This window comes from Eleutherodactylus coqui, chromosome 1, assembly GCF_035609145.1.
Source record: "Eleutherodactylus coqui strain aEleCoq1 chromosome 1, aEleCoq1.hap1, whole genome shotgun sequence".
NCBI classification, from domain to species: Eukaryota; Metazoa; Chordata; class Amphibia; order Anura; family Eleutherodactylidae; genus Eleutherodactylus; species Eleutherodactylus coqui.
The window spans coordinates 485,659,688-485,677,061 of NC_089837.1; the positions used below are offsets into that span (position 1 = coordinate 485,659,688).

The window sequence follows — 17,374 nt, forward strand, 5'->3', positions numbered from 1 at the left end:
GCAGCTGCCTGACACTGGTTGCTCCAGTTGAGTTTACAGTTAACTACAATTCCCAAGTCCTTTTCCATGTCAGTGTTCCCCAGTGGTTTCCCATTTAGTGTGTTATGATGACATGTATTTCCTCTGACCGTGTGCAGAACCTTACATTTACTTATTTGGTGCATAATGTTTGGTATTGGAGTATCAAGTATCACATCCCCTTTAAAATGAGATTTGCATCGTTTTCATTCATTTCCACACATAGAAAATTCCCAGCCCAAGGGGGGGAGTATGAGGTTAAACATCCATATGTTGTATTACAGTAATCGGACATTTAATATATGAGGGGGTACCCAAAAGACACAGGAGTCTTCTGCTGGTGATGGAGTGTTACTAGTACGGGGTTTTGTTGGTAGGTGGATGTCTGCGGAATCCCTTCTGAGGCGGTGTACCATCCGATGTTGTTGGGAAAGGTTGCTCCAGTAATTTTTTTTTTTAATAAGTTTTTCAAATTTTTGCCTATTTTGTGATGTCGGATTCATGCAGAAAACGTGCAGCTGTGAAATTTTGTTTCTTTTCCACTGCTCAAAGTTGCACAGAGTGAAATCCGGTGACTACAGAAGGTGAGTTGAGGGTGTCATGCCATTTTTTGTCAAAAATTAGTTAACACTCTGTGAGCTGTGTGGGCAAACAGGTGACTGGTTCTTCCATCATGACAACGCACCTAAACTGAGTGTTAAGCAATTTTTGATGAAAAATGGAATGCCAACCCTTTCCTCCCCCTCTGTATTCACCTGATCTAGCTTTGTGCAACTTTTTTTTATTTCCTGGAGTTAGAAGAGACTTCAAAGGAAAATATTTTGCTGATGTTGAAGAGGTCAAACAAAAAATGGAACAAGTACTAAAAGACATCAATAACAAAGAGCTTAAAACATGCTTTAAGCAGTGGAAAAAACATTTGGATGAATGTATTGTTTCAAATGGAGAGGACTCTGAAGGAGACAGATGTTTCAAAATGTACAAATGAAAAAAATATTTTTTTAATAAATTAATTCACGTTTCTTTTGGGTGCCCCTTTTATTCATTTAGTAAATTGACTTTTGGGCAAATTTATGCATTCCTTTCTACCCAAATGAAACATACCACTGGCGTATGGCTAGGGGTCGCAGGGGTTGCAATTGCGACCTGGCCCCGTAGCGAACAGGGGTCTGTGGGCCCCCTGCCATATGCAGTCTCACTGCTGCGGCCCAGGGGCTGGCTGTGGGTGGTACTGAAGGAGGGGAGGGCTGTTACCAGGGTGTCAGCAGCCAATTGCATTGGTCACAACTGCAGTCTATCAGTGCACTGCCGGCCGCCTGATTGGTCCAGCTGGTAGCACACTGACAGAGTCAGGGAGCGGAGTGGGAGTACATGCGGTGGTATGTACTATATGTTCTCAAATATGTATAGCTGATATAAATTATATCAGCTGTACATACATTATTATATACGGGAGATATCCAAGTTACACCAGCATGCTCCATATCACCATATACAGGGGGATTAACATCTCCTGTATACACTGATATGGACTATGCTGGCATAAGGCTAACTTCTCATGGGCAAGCACGATACAGGGCTATGAATCATGGCCTGATATCGCACTCTTCAATATGTGAATTTCTCGCGATTGTTAGGCATTTTTACATCAAAACTGCTTCGCATCACTTTCGGGAAGTAGCGATCCTCCGCCACAGCTGACAGCTGCAGCGAAGGATCACAGAGCCTCTCCCATTGCTTTCAATGTGAAAACCTGGCACTGTATGTACCTAGCACACAGTACGAGGGCACGCCCAAAGGTATGACGTGGCACAATATGTTTCCTACATTGCATCACGTTGTGATGTGGGAAAAGCTTGCACGTGTTTATGACCGCATTCAAAAGAATGGGGTTCATATTCGTGTGAGATTTGTGCGTCAAGCAAAGCACAAATCTCATATGATTTTCTCGGCCGTGTAAAAAAGGCCTAACCTGGGTATCTCCTTTATATAATTACATATTCAGCTGGTATAACTTATACATCCTGTATATAGTGATATGCTGCATGCTGGTATAACCTGGGTATCTCCTGTATATAATTACATATTCAGCTGGTATAATTTATATATCCTGTGTATAGTGATATTGAACATGCTGGTATAACCTAGGTATCTCCTGTATATAATTACAAATTCAGCTGGTATACTTTAAACATCCTGTGTATAGTGTTATGAAGCATGCTGGTATAACCTAGGTATCTCCTGTATAATTCTACTAGTAATTATTAGGAAATTATAGTACCAATGTTTCTGGTGGTGCAGTGCGCAAAAAAGCTGTGCTACATGAATGTCACACACACAGCACTGCTACCTACATTGTTCATCCCATACAACAGGGATCAGAAGCAGCGCAGGACTGGAGATGAAGGACCTGTGATGATGTCAATTTCCTAAATGGCGATGTAGGACCTTTAAAGGACGTCACTGTCGTGATCAGGGGAGGAGCATGTAAGTCACTCACAAAGCCACTCATTCACGCACACACGGACAGGTTGTTGTTAGTAGTTTGATATGTACAACTGGTATGAGTTATACATCTTGTTTATAGTGATATTAACCTTGCCGGTATGTCCTGGCCCAGGCCCATCACTATACACAGGATGTATACCTTATGCCAGCTGTACATATACAATTATTTACAGGAGATACCCAGATTATACCAGCTTGCTGCATATCACTATATACAGGTAGATGTACAATTTATACTAGCTGTACATATATATTTATGTACAAAAGATACCCAGGTTATATCAGCATGGCTCATATCAGTATATACAGGAGATATATAACCTATATCAACTGTACATATGTAATTATATACAAGAGACACTCAAGTAAGGCTGGCTTCACACCTGCACTAGGGAAATCCGCTTTTCTGCTCCGTTCACAGGGCAGGAAAGGGGAATCTCCGCGGCCGAACAGCCCCGTCTGAGGACGGAACCAAACAGTGCTGGATAGACTCCATTGACTACAATAGGCTCTGTCCGCTTTCCATCCGGCTTTTGGATAGAGGAAAAAATACTGCATGCAGCGCTTTTTCTTCCAGTATTTTGTGATGGATCTGTAATGGAATCTCCAGCCGGTAGACCCAACACAGATGTGAACCTGTCCTTACACCAGCATGGCCGATATCACTGTATTCAGGAGATGTATATACATATCCCTGTATATAGTGATATGGAGCATGCAATTAGTGATAAAGTCATGCTGTTATCTCCTGTATATGATTGCACACTTTACACACAATTAAAAATTGCATCAAAAACCTGCATGCATTAAAAAATACAAAACATTGTTTAAATCCACATGCAGTTTTTTGATACGATTTAAATTGTGGTTCAAAAAACATGAACACGGCCTAAGGCTAACTTCACATGGACAAGGGCAATATGACGCCATGATTCACGGCCTAATATCGCACTCGCCAACATGTGAATTCCCCATGGATGTGAGGCGTTTTAATGTCAAAACAACTTTTTCATCACTTCGGGGAAGAAGCGATCCTCTGCCGCAGCTGATAGCCGCACAGGATGATCACAGAGTTTCTCCCATTGTTTTCAATAGGAGACCTTGCATTGTGTGCACCTAGCATGTGGTGCGATGTTACTGCCGGGTCCATTGAAAAGAATGGGCGCTGCGATGTGAGAGCAGAAACATGCCGCGAAAAGATTGACCATGAATATGACCCCATTCAAGAGAAATGGGTTTATATTTGTGTGATATTTGTGTGTCTCACAGCCCTCAGGCGCCCAAAACAAATTTTCATGTAGTCCAGGAAATTAATCATCATTAGAAAGCTTTTGCTAAGGGGCTGGATCATGTATGTAAATTCGTTTTGCAACTGTATGCAGTACGGTTTAGATATTGGTACTGGTACAGGTGGAGGGGATGGGGGCCCAGCCGAACTTTTGCACCTGGGCTCCTGAACCTTTAGTTATGCCCCTGGCATGGGCATAACTATAGGGGATGCAGAGGATGTGGTTGCACCCTGGCCCACGAGCCTTAGGGGGCATATAAGGCCTCTCCTCTCCATATAGGGAGCCCAGCACTATGAATAAAGCATTATAGTTGGGGGCTCTGTTTTGCATAGAATCATAGAATGGTAGAGTTGGAAGGGACCTCCAGGATCCTCGGGTCCAACCCCCTGCACAATGCAGGATTTACTAAATCATCCCAGAGAGATATTTGTCCAGCCTTTGTTTGAATACTTCCATTGAAGGAGAACTCACTACCTCCTGTGGTAACCTGTTCCACTCATTGACGTGGTGTCAGAAAGTTTTTTCTAATATCTAATTTGTGTCTCCTCCTTTTCAGTTTCATCCCATTGCCTCTAGTCTTCCTCATGCAAATGAGAATAGGGCTGATCCCTCTGCACTGTGACAGCCCTTTAGATATTTGTAGACAGCTATTAAGTCTCCTCTCAACCTTCTTTTTTGCAAGCTAAACATTCCCAGATCCTTTAACTGTTCTCATAGGGCATGATTTGCAGACCGCTCACCATCTTGGTTACTCTTCTTTGAACTTGCTCTAGTTTGTCGATGTATTTTTTAAAGTGGGGTGCCCAGAACTGGACACAATATTCCAGATGAGGTCTGAGTAAGGAAGAGTAGAGGGAAATAATTACCTCACGTGATCTAGACTCTATGCTTCTCCTAATACATCCCAGAATTGTGTTTGACTTTTGGCTGCTGCATCACATTGGTGACTCATGTGCAGTCTATGATCTATTAGTATACCCAAGTCTTTTTCACATGTGTTGCTTAGCCCAGTTCCTCCCATTCTGTATGTGCTTTCTTCATTTTTCTTGCCCAGATGTAGGACTTTGCATTTCTCCTTGGTAAATACCATTCTGTTAGTGGCTGCCCACAGTGCAAGCTTTTCTAGATCTTTTTGAATACTGTCTTTCTCTTAGTGAAAGCTATCCCTCCTAGCTTTGTGTCGTGGGCAAATCTGATCAGTTTCCCATCAATTCCCTCCTCCAGATCTTTTATAAAAATGTTAAACAACACTGGGCCTAGGACAGAGCCTTGTGCAGCCATTTCTGACCACTCATTGAGTATGATCACTCAGCTAGTTGTGAATCCACCTAACAGTTGCCTTATCAATCCCATATTTGCCCTTTTTTTAATAAGTATGGTATGAGATACTTTGTCAAATGCTTTACTAAGATCAAGATAAACTATATGCACCGCATTTCCCTGATCAACCCAGTCGGTGATACTGTCATAGAAAGAAATTAAATTAATCTGGCATTACTTGTTTGTTACAAACCCATGCTGGCTCTGGTTAATTACTCTATTTTCATCCAAGTACTTGCATACATGCTGTTTAATGATTTGTTCAAAGATCTTTTCTGGTATAGAAGTCAGGCTCACAGGCCTGTAGTTTCCTGGATCCACCTTCTTCCCTTTTTTTGAAGATAGGGACAACATTTGCCCAATCCTCTGGGACTTCTCCTGGAATTTTCAAAGATTATGGCAAGTGGTTCAGCAATTAACTTCGCTGCTTTCTTTAGTATCCTAGGATGTAATTCATCTGCACCTTGAGACTTGAATTAATTTAAGTTAGCTAAGTGTTCCCTTACCATCTCTCTGCTTATAGATAGCCTGCGGTCTTTTATTCCCCCAATAGCACAGGAAAGATCAGTTGATGTTCCATCTACTTTCTGAGAAAAAACTGATACAAAATAGGAATTTAAAAGTTCGGCCTTCTCAACATCATTCTTAACCAATTTACCATTTTTATCTTGTAAGCATCCAATAGCATCTTTGACTTTTCTTTTGCTTTTGACATAACCCCCAAAATCCTTTTTTATTGCTTTTGGCCTCTATTGCAAGCTTCAATTCACTATTAGCTTTAACTTTTCTGACACTTGCCCTACAGTTTCTGCAGACCGCATTATATTCTTCTTTAGATATTCCCCCCTCTTTCCATTTGATAAACATATTTTTCTTTCCTTTTAACATGTGTGCAAGTTCTGTGTTCATCCATCCTGGTTTCTTTAAATGCTTCCCATTCTTCCTTCTTTTAGGGATTGTTAATGATTCAGCTTTGAGAATCTCATTTCACAATATTTCCCAACCTTTTTGGACACTTCTGTCCTTAAGAACATCCAGCCATTGGATTCTTCCTATCCTCTTTCTGAGCTCATTAAAATCTGCCTTTCTGAAATCCAACCTTGAGGTCTGAGTTTTCTCAGGTCTTTCCTCTCCTTTTTATCCAAAATTCAAGGATAGCATGATCACTGCTTCCTAAGGTCACAGCCACCCTTACTTCCTCAACCATGTCCTTACAGTTGGTAAGAATTAGGTCCAAGATAGCAGATCCCCTTGTTTTCTCTTCGACTTTTTGGAAGATAAAGTTGTCAGCAAGGGAAGATAAGAATTTATTGGATCCATTACTTTTACCTGAGATTCCCAACAAATGTCTGGATAGTTAAAATTTCCCATGAACACCCTGGCATGCTTTTTTGAGAGCTTGGTCATCTGATGTAGAAAGAGTTCATCCATATCTTCTGCTTGTCCAGGCGGCCTATAGTAAATGCCTACAATGGTGTCCATCTCTGTTGTTCTCTCCTGGTATTCTTGCCCAGACAGTTTCTACAGAACTCCCATGCTCTGAAGCTTGAATTTCTGTAGAGATTAATGTTTTCCTAACATACAACACAATACCTCCTCCCCCTTTTTTTAGGTCTGTTTCTTATAAATAAGTTGTATCCTTCAAGTCTTGTATTCCAATCATGTGTACCATTCCACCAGGTTTCTGTCATGCCTATGACATCATATTTCTCTTCCTGAGTTAGGAGCTCCAATTCTCCTTGTTTATTTCCCATGCTTTGTGCATTTGTGTAAAAACATTTTAGTTTGTGATCGGTGTCTCTTGCTCCTCTACTTTGCTTCTGATTTTTTAATTTTTGCTCTTTCTTTTTACTTCTAATAGCAAGGTTCTCAAATGTATTAATTAGCTGTATATTTTTACCTGGCCTTTCAATTCCCTTCTCATATTGTTCTCGGGCTCCCATATTGTTCTCGCATTGGGGCCCAGGAGCTTCAAGTTACGCCTCTGTGTACCGGTACAGGTGGTGGGGGGTCGAGCTGAACAGGAGGGTATGTGCTGCAACACTGTTGCGGAATATTCCGTCCTGTGTCAAAGGTCCCCTACTAATATTGTCTAATGGATATATGTACCACCAACCACAGGTTATTAGGAATTGAGACTTGCAATGGCAGAAATAAAAATCCCAAAGACACCTTTAATCCAGAAATGACATAAAAAAACTTGTGTGAATATTCTAGTGTAATCATCATAAACTGTGTTAATGCTATAAAAGAGCAAAAAAGTTGCTGATTACTAGCAAGTATATTAATGGCCAGGGTCTTATAAACCATGCAGGTATACAGGGAATTTAAAGCTTTGTATAATGAAAACTAAGTTCCGGATGCTTTAACCAGGCTGTTTTGTACCCTAAGGACCAGACACTTTTTAGAGATTTTACCCATGTGGTGGTTTAACTGCCCTATATTTTTTTCCTTCAACTACCAAAATTATTTTTACAGTGTTTTATTTTTCCGTGACATATAAGGCGATTTTTTAATACCTTTTTCACTGATATTTTTTGTTGTTGTTTTATTGGGGGTAAAAACCTAAAAAAGAAAAGATTTTTTTTTTAACATTTATGGTTACTTTTTTTAATTAGTATATTTACACAAAAATAAAGTATGGATACGGGTTCCTCATTGTGTTTCGAACGTTTTGATATATAATATGTATGGTTTTGGATTACAGGGCGCATACAGCGACGGGTTTGGTTAGCGTTGGCTTTGGGTTATTTTCTTTTTTATGTATATATTATTATTTTATTCTGTAACTTTTTCTTACTTATTTATGTAACTATTGTTGTCATCATCTATGTCCCTCATGACGTCATATAGGATCTCTGGGGGACATTCACATGTTTTTTTTGATTGCACACTTTTCCACTACTATCACTGACAAACTCCTTAAAAGATAACCTTTAACCCTTTGCAATCCACTGTCTGATGTCTGAAGACATTCTGATTGAAGGCTGTACAGCTCCGATGTCAGAAGATGTCTGGTAGGGTATTCTTACTGTATATTACTGGCCATTCTGTTATCGGGGGCCTCCCCAGCATGTCCCATACCGCAGTACTGGCTCTAGCCAGCAGATGGTGCCATTGTATAATGGCAGAAAGAGAAAGCCCCCTAGGAAACCCTAAATCCAAAATTGGATTGCAAAGGGTTAATAAAGAAATAGTAAAATCAAGAGAAATGCGGCTTATGGACAAAGACAACATAAATAATAGTCTCCACTAGCAGGCCTTGCCTATAGTTACTATATAGAGTAACCAACTATGTCTTAGTGTGTAAGAGACATAGAATAAGTGTGTTAGTGGTTTAAGATAGAGAGGACAAAATAGTCCTCAGAAGTTATGAAGGGGAATGGCACAAGTGCCCATGATCCCAGACCACTCAAGTATTGCCTGCGTGCCGTCACTTAGAACAAGTAAGTCTGTCCCGAACAGAGACAGAAGTGGGGACAAATACATAGATCAGACCAAAGAAGGTCTAATACTGAGATTAGTGCGGGAGAATCCAATCAGGTCTGGGGCTCTATAATGTTCCTGAGCCCATAATGTGAATTCTGAATGATTTGATTTGTGGATTGTGGATTCTGAACAAATATGCGATTTTGCCGCAATTTTCTCATGGCAAAATCGCGATCGCCCGTGTGGAACTAGCCTAACCTTACTATTAGCAGATGTAACAAATTGGAAAGGTGTCTTGCTGTATAGCTGCCACTTTACTTTTTGCCATATTTCTATGGGCCACCCTAATGCCGGCCCCGAAAAGTATAACAAGCAGCACACGGGAATCTTCCTCGATTAAATAATTACATCTGTCAGGACCGGCGGCGAGGGAAAGGGTCCTATCACACGGACAGCGGCCGTGCGGCGCAGGGGAGCCCCAGTCCTTGTCATCTCCCCTGGCCGCCAGGCTCCTTCTCGACGCTGGGTTGCTAGAGACGTGGCGGGGGCCGCCCCGGGCCACATCCTCGGCCCCATGGCAATCTGTCACTCATCCTCTCCGCCTCACGCAGGGTTGGGGACAGGGTCCCCAGCGGGGCTGGGTGTTCCTGGAGGCTGTCAGACTCTCCGCCCCAATCAGTTGCTGGGGCGGGAGCTCTGACAAGATTTAAACCTGTCTTTGAGTGCAAATGGTTGCGAATGTTAGTTTGGTCTTCCAGCTGCACCCGCGTATTGTTTGACTCCTGTTGTGACCCCGGCTTTCTGACTTTCTGCTTTCTGAACATATACTCTTCAATAAATAACCATCCCGTGTGACACCTCAAGACAACACCCCCACATACCTGTGTCCTGATTGGCTAACCAGGGGAGACCCACAGGTGCAGACCATCGATACCAACCGCAATCAAGCCCCAAACGATCTTAAGACACACTTAACAGAAGTGCTGATTTTCTGCTGTAGAATGTGTTGCGTTTTTGTGATATGTGGTGTTAGGCCGACTGCGCATAGGCGGGTCAGATTCCGCATGCGTAATCCCGCAGCGGAATCCAACCCTGTGCCCTGCTTTTTTTTTCGCCGGTTGTACTAAGGATGGTCCGAAGGGCAAGCCATCAGACATGCGCAGTAAAGGTTTGTTTTTTTTTAGTTTTTTTTTTTTTAAATCCCGGCTTAAGGCCCATTTACACGTAAAGAAAATCTTTCAAATGACGGCTTTAGCGATCATTTTGCACAAAGTGTTAATGGCTACTAATGTCCATTAACACTTTATTAGCTTAATTTGTGTGTAAAAGGGCCCCCAGGAGCTGTTTGCAGGGTACAGCATGTGGTCTGAGCTCTGCAATCAACTGCTTTGTTCTCGCACAGGCTGTTGACAGAATACAATGTAAGCGGCGCTCCCATGGAAAACACAGCGTGCGGTCCCTGTTTCACCTAAGCCACCTTAAAATCATCGTTCAGCCGAAAAGTAAAGGATGGCAGCATTTGTGTGCAACAATGATCGCTCATATACCATCATTTGAACGAATTTCAAGTGATAATCGTTACGTGTAAATGGGCCTTTACCCACATCGTCGCTAGTCGATGACCCAGAGTCAGTGACCTTTCTACAATGTGATAGCGGAAGTGTCACAGATCAGATGGCTTCCATTGACTTCAATGGAAGCCGTCCGTGCAGAGTCGGCACAAAAATGGAGCATGCTGCGTTTTCTCCTCCGCAAGCAGAAAATCGCAATCAATTTCCGCTTATGCAGAGGAAATCTTGTTTTGCCATAGCATGCTATGGGTGGCATTTACTGCAGAATCCGGAGGCGGACGGCTGCTCTGGATTCCGCAATGCAAATCCACCCGTGTGGAGGCGGCCTAAGCTCCTGCACTGAGTTCACATGGGCAAACTTCATTTTCAAGCATCAGCAAACGCAGATTCAGAGCGCACATCAGCAGAAGGGCGGCTGCACACATGCGTAAGCGCAAAAATGCTCGATCCTGTGCAATGTATATGCACAGTGCAGGAGTGTTTTTTGCAGCCGTACCTGAAGACAATGGGAGAAACTCTGTGATCCTCCTACTTCCCCAAAGTATTGAGATAAAAATGCTTCACATCCGGAGGTAAATTGTATGTTGGCGAGCGCGATATCGGGCCGTGATTGATGGGAGGGTTCTATAGTACTCTGGAGGACAAACATGACAATAAAAGGTGAATATTTTCTTTAAACATTTTGCATATTTAGTATATTAAAAGTTTAAAAACATCTATAATACAACCTCCATTCCGCAAGATTTCACTATCAGTCACAACAACTGAATAAGTCTTCTTGCCCCTTCAATGCACTTAGTTCTCTGTCAGTTCTAGCTTTGCATCTCAAGCAGAGTGTTAGACATGTCTCAGCTGAGCAACACAAATCTAGATTGGCGGCAGTCATCCCATGTCGCTCCTCATTTGAAGTTGTGGTATCAATAAAAACAAAACCAAAAAAAAAGTTAACAATCTCTTTAACTCTTTAGTGACACGGTCTATTTTGGCCATTTGGGCACAGCGATTTTATTGGGGGTCTTCATCTCTAATTTTCAAAAGCCATAACTCTTTATTGTTCTGTCGACACGGCCGTATGAGGGCTTGTTTTTTGCATGGCAAACTGTAGTTTTTACTGGTACCATTTTTGGGTACATGGACTGTATAACTTTTATTCATTTTTTTAAGGGTAGGGAGAAAAAAAATCAAATCTGACATTGTTTCATTTTGACAGCATTAAACGACACGATCATTTTTATCTCTAGGTTGGTACAATTACAATAATAGCAAAATTATATAATTGCTTTAGGTTTTTACACTTTTGCACAATAAAAACAGTTTGCTTGTAATTTTTTTGGGGGGGGGGCATAGCTACATTCAAAGTCCAACAAGTATTTTATTTTTCCATTGACAGAGATCTGGGAGGGTTTGTTTTTTGCATGATGAGCTGTATTTTTTTATTTGAATGAATTTGCGGTACATATGGCTTTTGTGATCACTTTTATAGCATTTTTTGGGGAGGCAAAATAATCAAAAAAGTAACTGCATTAAAATACCAGCTTTGGCAACCAGCTGATCAGTGTCGGTCCAGGCTGGCCGACCCCTGCTGATCTGCTATTGATGGCCTATACTGTGGGTCAACTCTTTTAAGTGTTAGTTACCAGCCAGAAAATCTTACTTAATTTGTATAGTCATAGAGTAAAATTTGGTATATATTTACATATTCTTTAAATAGCCAATATATTAATTGCTTAATATAATTATACACTATGTAGACAAAAGTATTGTGACCCCCACCAATCCTGGGCTGTCAAGAGAAGGGGATATGCAAATCAGATGTGCAGGATGTCATTTGAACAACCAATCAGTATGGGACACTGCAGCACTTTTGGACCTTTCAAAGTCCACTGTTGACACTGTTATTTGGACATGTAAACCACCTGGTGTATGCAATGCAGCCACATTTAGGGAGACCTCATGAATTGACAGAAGGTGAACAACGAAGCCTCGTACAAGCCGCGAAGGCATTATGCATATCATCTGCTGAAACACTTGCTCTTTGAGATCTCACAGGCCATTAGAATACCTATTAACACCATAACCATCCATAGAGAACTGCATGTGAAGGGTTACCATGGATGACTAGCTGCACACAAGCCCAATATCACAGCAGTGAATGCATAGAGGCGTCTGCGATGGGGCTTGGAGCGTCATTCTTGGATGAGTGAAAGCAAGGGTTGTGGACAACTGAATCACAGTACACCATCTTCCAATCAGATGGCCACAGTTGGGTGTGCTGGTTGCCTGGAGAGCGGTTTCTACGCAATGGCATCATATTAACAGTGAGGCTTGGAGGAGGTTCGGTTATGGTGTGAATGTGTTTCTGCTGGCAAGTACAAGAGCCATTGGTTTTAGTGAAGTCCACTCTCTATGCTAATAGGTACAGTGACATTGTGAACAATGTGGCATTACTTTGGTACAGTTCCATGTCTGTACCAACATGAGGAGCATCATGTCATACAGCAGGCAATGTTGAGGCTTAGTTTGAGGAGCAGAACGTCTGCAAACTTCACTGTCCAGTTCAAACTCTGGATCTCAATCCCATTGAGCATCTTTGGGACAAACTAGAATGCCACATTTGTGTACGTCCAACATGCCCGTCATCCACCACATCTGAAGCTCTTCTCAAGGAATGGAGCCAAATCCCTCCCCACATCTAGCAGAATTTGGTAGAGAGCATCCGTAGGAGGGTTACTGTAGTCATTGAGTCCAATGGCGGCCCAAAACCATATTGAAAAATGTGAATAAAATCGAATTTCATCACCTTCTACATGTAGAATCATAGAATGTTAGAGTTGAAAGGGACCTCCAGATTCATCGGGTCCAACCTACTTGCATTGAAGGAGAATCAGCACCTCCCATGGTAACCTGTCCCACTCATTGATCACCCTCAGTGTCAAAAAGTGAGGGTGATCAATGTGTACCAATACTTCTGACAACATAGTCTGCATGTGTGTGAGTATATATATACACCGTGTTTTTCCGAAAATAAAACCCTGTCTTATATTAATTTTTCCCCCAAACAGGTGCTAGGTCTTATTTTTGGAGGTTGTCTTATTATACTTACCTAGCAGGCTTGGTCCAGGTCCCTCCTGCTGTTCTCTGGAGCTCCGATGCACTGAGCTATAGCATTGATTGGCCAATTTATAAATCCTGCCTCCACAACGTGATGGCTGTGATTGCCTTTGCAGTGCTCGATGAACCAATGCGATGGCTGTGATTGGTTCTTCGAGCGCTGCAATGATTGGTTCTTCGACCTCTGCTTAGCCAATCAATGAAGCACTAGAAGAACCAATCACAGCCATTGCATTGGTTCATCGAGCGCTGCTCAGCCAATCAAAGCCATCGCTTCCTGAAGGTGGGACTTATGAATCCAGGAAGTGATCTTCTGTGGGTGGCTGAGGACCGCACAAGTGCACTGGAGCTCCGGAGAGCAGTGAGAAGGACATGGGTCAAGCCTGCTAGGTAATGTACTCCTTTTTTATGTAATGCTTCTAGGGCTTATTTTCAGGGTAGGGCTTATATTTCAAGTCCCCATGAAAAACTGGGTAGGGCTTATTTTCAGGGTAGGTCTTATTTTGAGGGGTCCTGCATGTGTATATGTTATTTTTAGTTAAAACAGTAAAAAAAAATTAGAATGTATTGTAAATTATATGAATATTAGTATAAATAGTAGGAAACAACAATGAATGTTTGTTTCCAATAAATGTACCTTTTTACTCTTTTTCATTCCTTTTAAAACTGATTGTAAATATATAAATATATTCATAATGTTATTCTAATAGTATTACTTCTCATTGTCTCATAGATTATGAATGGCCTTTACATAGGAAGCTTTGTCCTGTCTGGATATACTTGGATGTACTGTTCTCCACCGCTTCTATCATGCACCTCTGTGCAATTTCTCTGGATCGGTACATTGCAATACGAAATCCTATTCATCATAGCCGTTTCAACTCAAGAACCAAGGCTTTTGCGAAAATAATTGCTGTATGGACTATATCTGTGGGTAAGTGCTGTAATATTTCAGGGCTTGGAAGCAAATTATAAAGACAAATTACGACAGGATAACGCCACCTAACTAATACCAAAGACCCGAGAGACCGCCAGCTGTAGAGCTGCTCTTTTTATTAACACCCTTAAAGTTCTGATTTTTGTGCCAGTAGGAAATGTAGAGATGAGCTACGCCATTCTAGGTGTAATAGCGCGGCAATAATTCATTAGCAATTGCCTTCACTAAATCACGCCATAAGGAAACATTTATTGCCAAACACTTGTCCGTAGACGCAGGACTTTTCATTATGTGGAGGTATTATGCTGAATAATACATGCAATGGCCAAGAACTCAACAGTAAAGAGATTCAAGCAAACAATAAGGTCTCCTTCACAATGACGGATGCGCAAAAGCAAAACACTTAGGGCTTAGTCACACGGGTGCATCGGCGCAGGGAAAGGACGGCTGCACTTCAGGACGGACGTCTCTCTGCAGCGCCGGGAGAAAGAACATGTGACCGGCTTCATTGCTGGTCACGTGTTCTTTCTTCAGCGCTGCGGGGAGTCGTCCGTCTTGAAGTACGGCCGTCTTCTTCCTGCAGTAAGGGCTCAGTCACACCGGTGTGTACAGGTGCAGATACACCCATGTGACTAAGCTCTTAAGCGCAAAATATTTGCGATTGGAGCAGGGGTTTTTTTTGCATGTGTGTCGGCATATTTTACTGTACTTTTTGCGCACGCAGGGCATGTTTATTTGCGTGCGGCAGACAATCACGCCTCGATTTAAATGGCTATTTAGCCTAATGAGTTCCAGATGTGTTCTTTTTCCAGCTCAGTGTTTCATGCATCTCCTTGCATATTGCGCACCCCCATAGACTTCTGCATTTTTTTCAAATTTGCATTGACATCAATGGGTAATGTTCTTTGCGTATTGCGAGCGCAAATACACCCATGTGAATGAGCCCTAAGACAAGGGACTATGTCGGTGTAGAAACCTTCTTTCCTCAAGGCGTAGAGGGCGCCCCTTGTTACAGGCACAGTCCCGGGTATAAATATTTGGTTAGCGAGATCTCTGTACTGAATTCTGATATATTTATACATAGTTATTAGGTCGCTCCTCAGCCGTCTTTTTCTAAACTATATAACACACATTTTTGATAACCTCTTTGGGTATTGTAGTCCGCCCATTCCATTTATTGCTTCAGTTGTCCGCCTTTGTACCCGCTCAAGCTCTGATATGTCCTTCTTGAGTACCAGTGCCCAAAACTGTCCACCATATTCCATGTGTTGTCTGACCAGTGACTTGTAAAGAGGAAGAAGAATGTTCTCGTCATGTGCCACTAGACCCTAGTAGATGTGCCACTAGATGCACCCCATCATCCTATTTGCCTTGGCAGCAGGTTGTTTTGTGAATGGGCAGCTTTAGAGCCCGCGTGCGTGGTTATAAGATCAAATCTGGTAAATATTTGTTCTAAGTGGCTTCGTTTAGAAAACCATCAATGCTGGAATAGCTAACAACTCACTAACTGTTCCATCCCTAACATCAGACTTTTCTGTAGTTTTTGGGCGAAACATTTTAATAGCGTAATTTTATTTTATTTTTTTTTGAGAAACGTTTATTGGGCATTCTCATACAATGTAATACAAACACGCATAGGAAGAGATATCGGCAGTGTTTTGTAAATTTTAAAATCAGAACTTGTACTCCTCCCGTCCTTTGTAGTTACATATACCCTTTTATTTATTTTCCCCCAAAAAACAGAACCGAAGATTCCCAAACTGGGAAATAGTAGTAACTAAAACATAAAAACAAGGTTTCCCCCACGACACGACCGTCATCACAGCAAACATTCAATATCCCTGTGCATAGTGAGAAGTAGAAAAAGAAAAACCTCTAAATTTCCCTTTGGCCAAAAAACTAGTCAGATACGCCTGATGCAGCATTAGGGCAGCCAACCCACCGGCCCCATATCTTAGCAAATTTGTCCGGGCAGCCTCGGTCCATATATGTCAACTTGTATAGAGGGATGACCCCATTCACTTCACTTATCTCCTGTGGGGAAGAAAAGGATTGAGCATGCTGAAATTCAATATGCCCAATCCTTCTTTCTCAGACATCTACTGTTGGGGAGAGTCAGGACACCCCGATATACAGATCCCACCTTGTCTCTAAATTATGAAGAATGATACTCGGCCTAGTAACTGCCCATATACATGTGTGGGATGAAAGTTTACTGCTGTGGGTGCAGTAAGTTCTATAGACAGTCTCTTCGGGCTTTTACCCACTTGCATTTTTTTAACGCTGTGATATCGCTGCATTTGTTAGCGCGATTGTCAATGGGGCTTACTAAAAACTAGAGATGAGCGAACAATAGAAAGACAGGGAAGGCATTACAACTTCCCCCTGCGACGTTCAAGCCCTATACCACCCCCCTGCAGTGAGTGGCTGGCGAGATCAGGTGTCACCCGAGTATATAAATCGGCCCCTCCCGCGGCTCGCCACAGATGCATTCTGACAGAGATCAGGGAAAGTGCTGCTGATGCCGGAGCTGCTATAGGAAGAGCGTTAGGAGTGATTTTAGGCTTCAAGAACCCCAACGGTCCTTCTTAGGGCCACATCTGATCGTGTGCAGTACTGTTGAGGCTGCTTTTTTTTGTATATCGGGCGTGCAGAGTATTGCGTCCTTAGTCTGCAGTCATTGTACAGAGTATAGGGCCAGTACTGGTGAGGCAGGGAAAGAGATATACAGGCTCTATAGGCAGTGGGCTTTTTCAAAAAAATTGGGAAAAATTACTATATTTGGGCTGCCTGTGACCGTCTTCAGTTTACTGCATGTCTGCTGGGGGTAGTAGTCCTAATTAATACGCAGCTAAGCGTTACAGCAGGCTTGCGCAAAATTGTTTCCTGGCTCTGCTGTCTCCGTTACATCACCGCCGTCATCCCGGCAGAGGGACACAGTATACATAATATTATACGCTGCCTACAGTATCTGTCTGCTGGGGGTAGTAGTCCTAATTAATACGCAGCTAAGCATTTCAGCAGGCTTGCGCAAAATTGTTTCCTGGCTCTGCTGTCTCCGTTACATCACCGCCGTCATCCCGCCAGAGGGAAACAGTATACATAATATTATACGCTGCCTACAGTATCTATCTGCTGGGGGTAGTAGTCCTAATTAATACGCAGCTAAGCATTACAGCAGGCTTGCAAAA

At 42.3% G+C, this 17,374-nt stretch overlaps 1 protein-coding gene across 1 annotated transcript in view; it reads left to right on the forward strand.

Moving 5' to 3' along the window:
• HTR2A (5-hydroxytryptamine receptor 2A) overlaps positions 1 to 17,374 on the forward strand; it is a 66,667-nt gene that overhangs the window by 14,219 nt on the left and 35,074 nt on the right. The window contains exon 2 of the mRNA XM_066594067.1: positions 13,980 to 14,180. Within this exon, the coding sequence (XP_066450164.1) occupies positions 13,980 to 14,180 (201 nt within the window). The remainder of the gene's footprint in view (positions 1 to 13,979; positions 14,181 to 17,374) is intronic.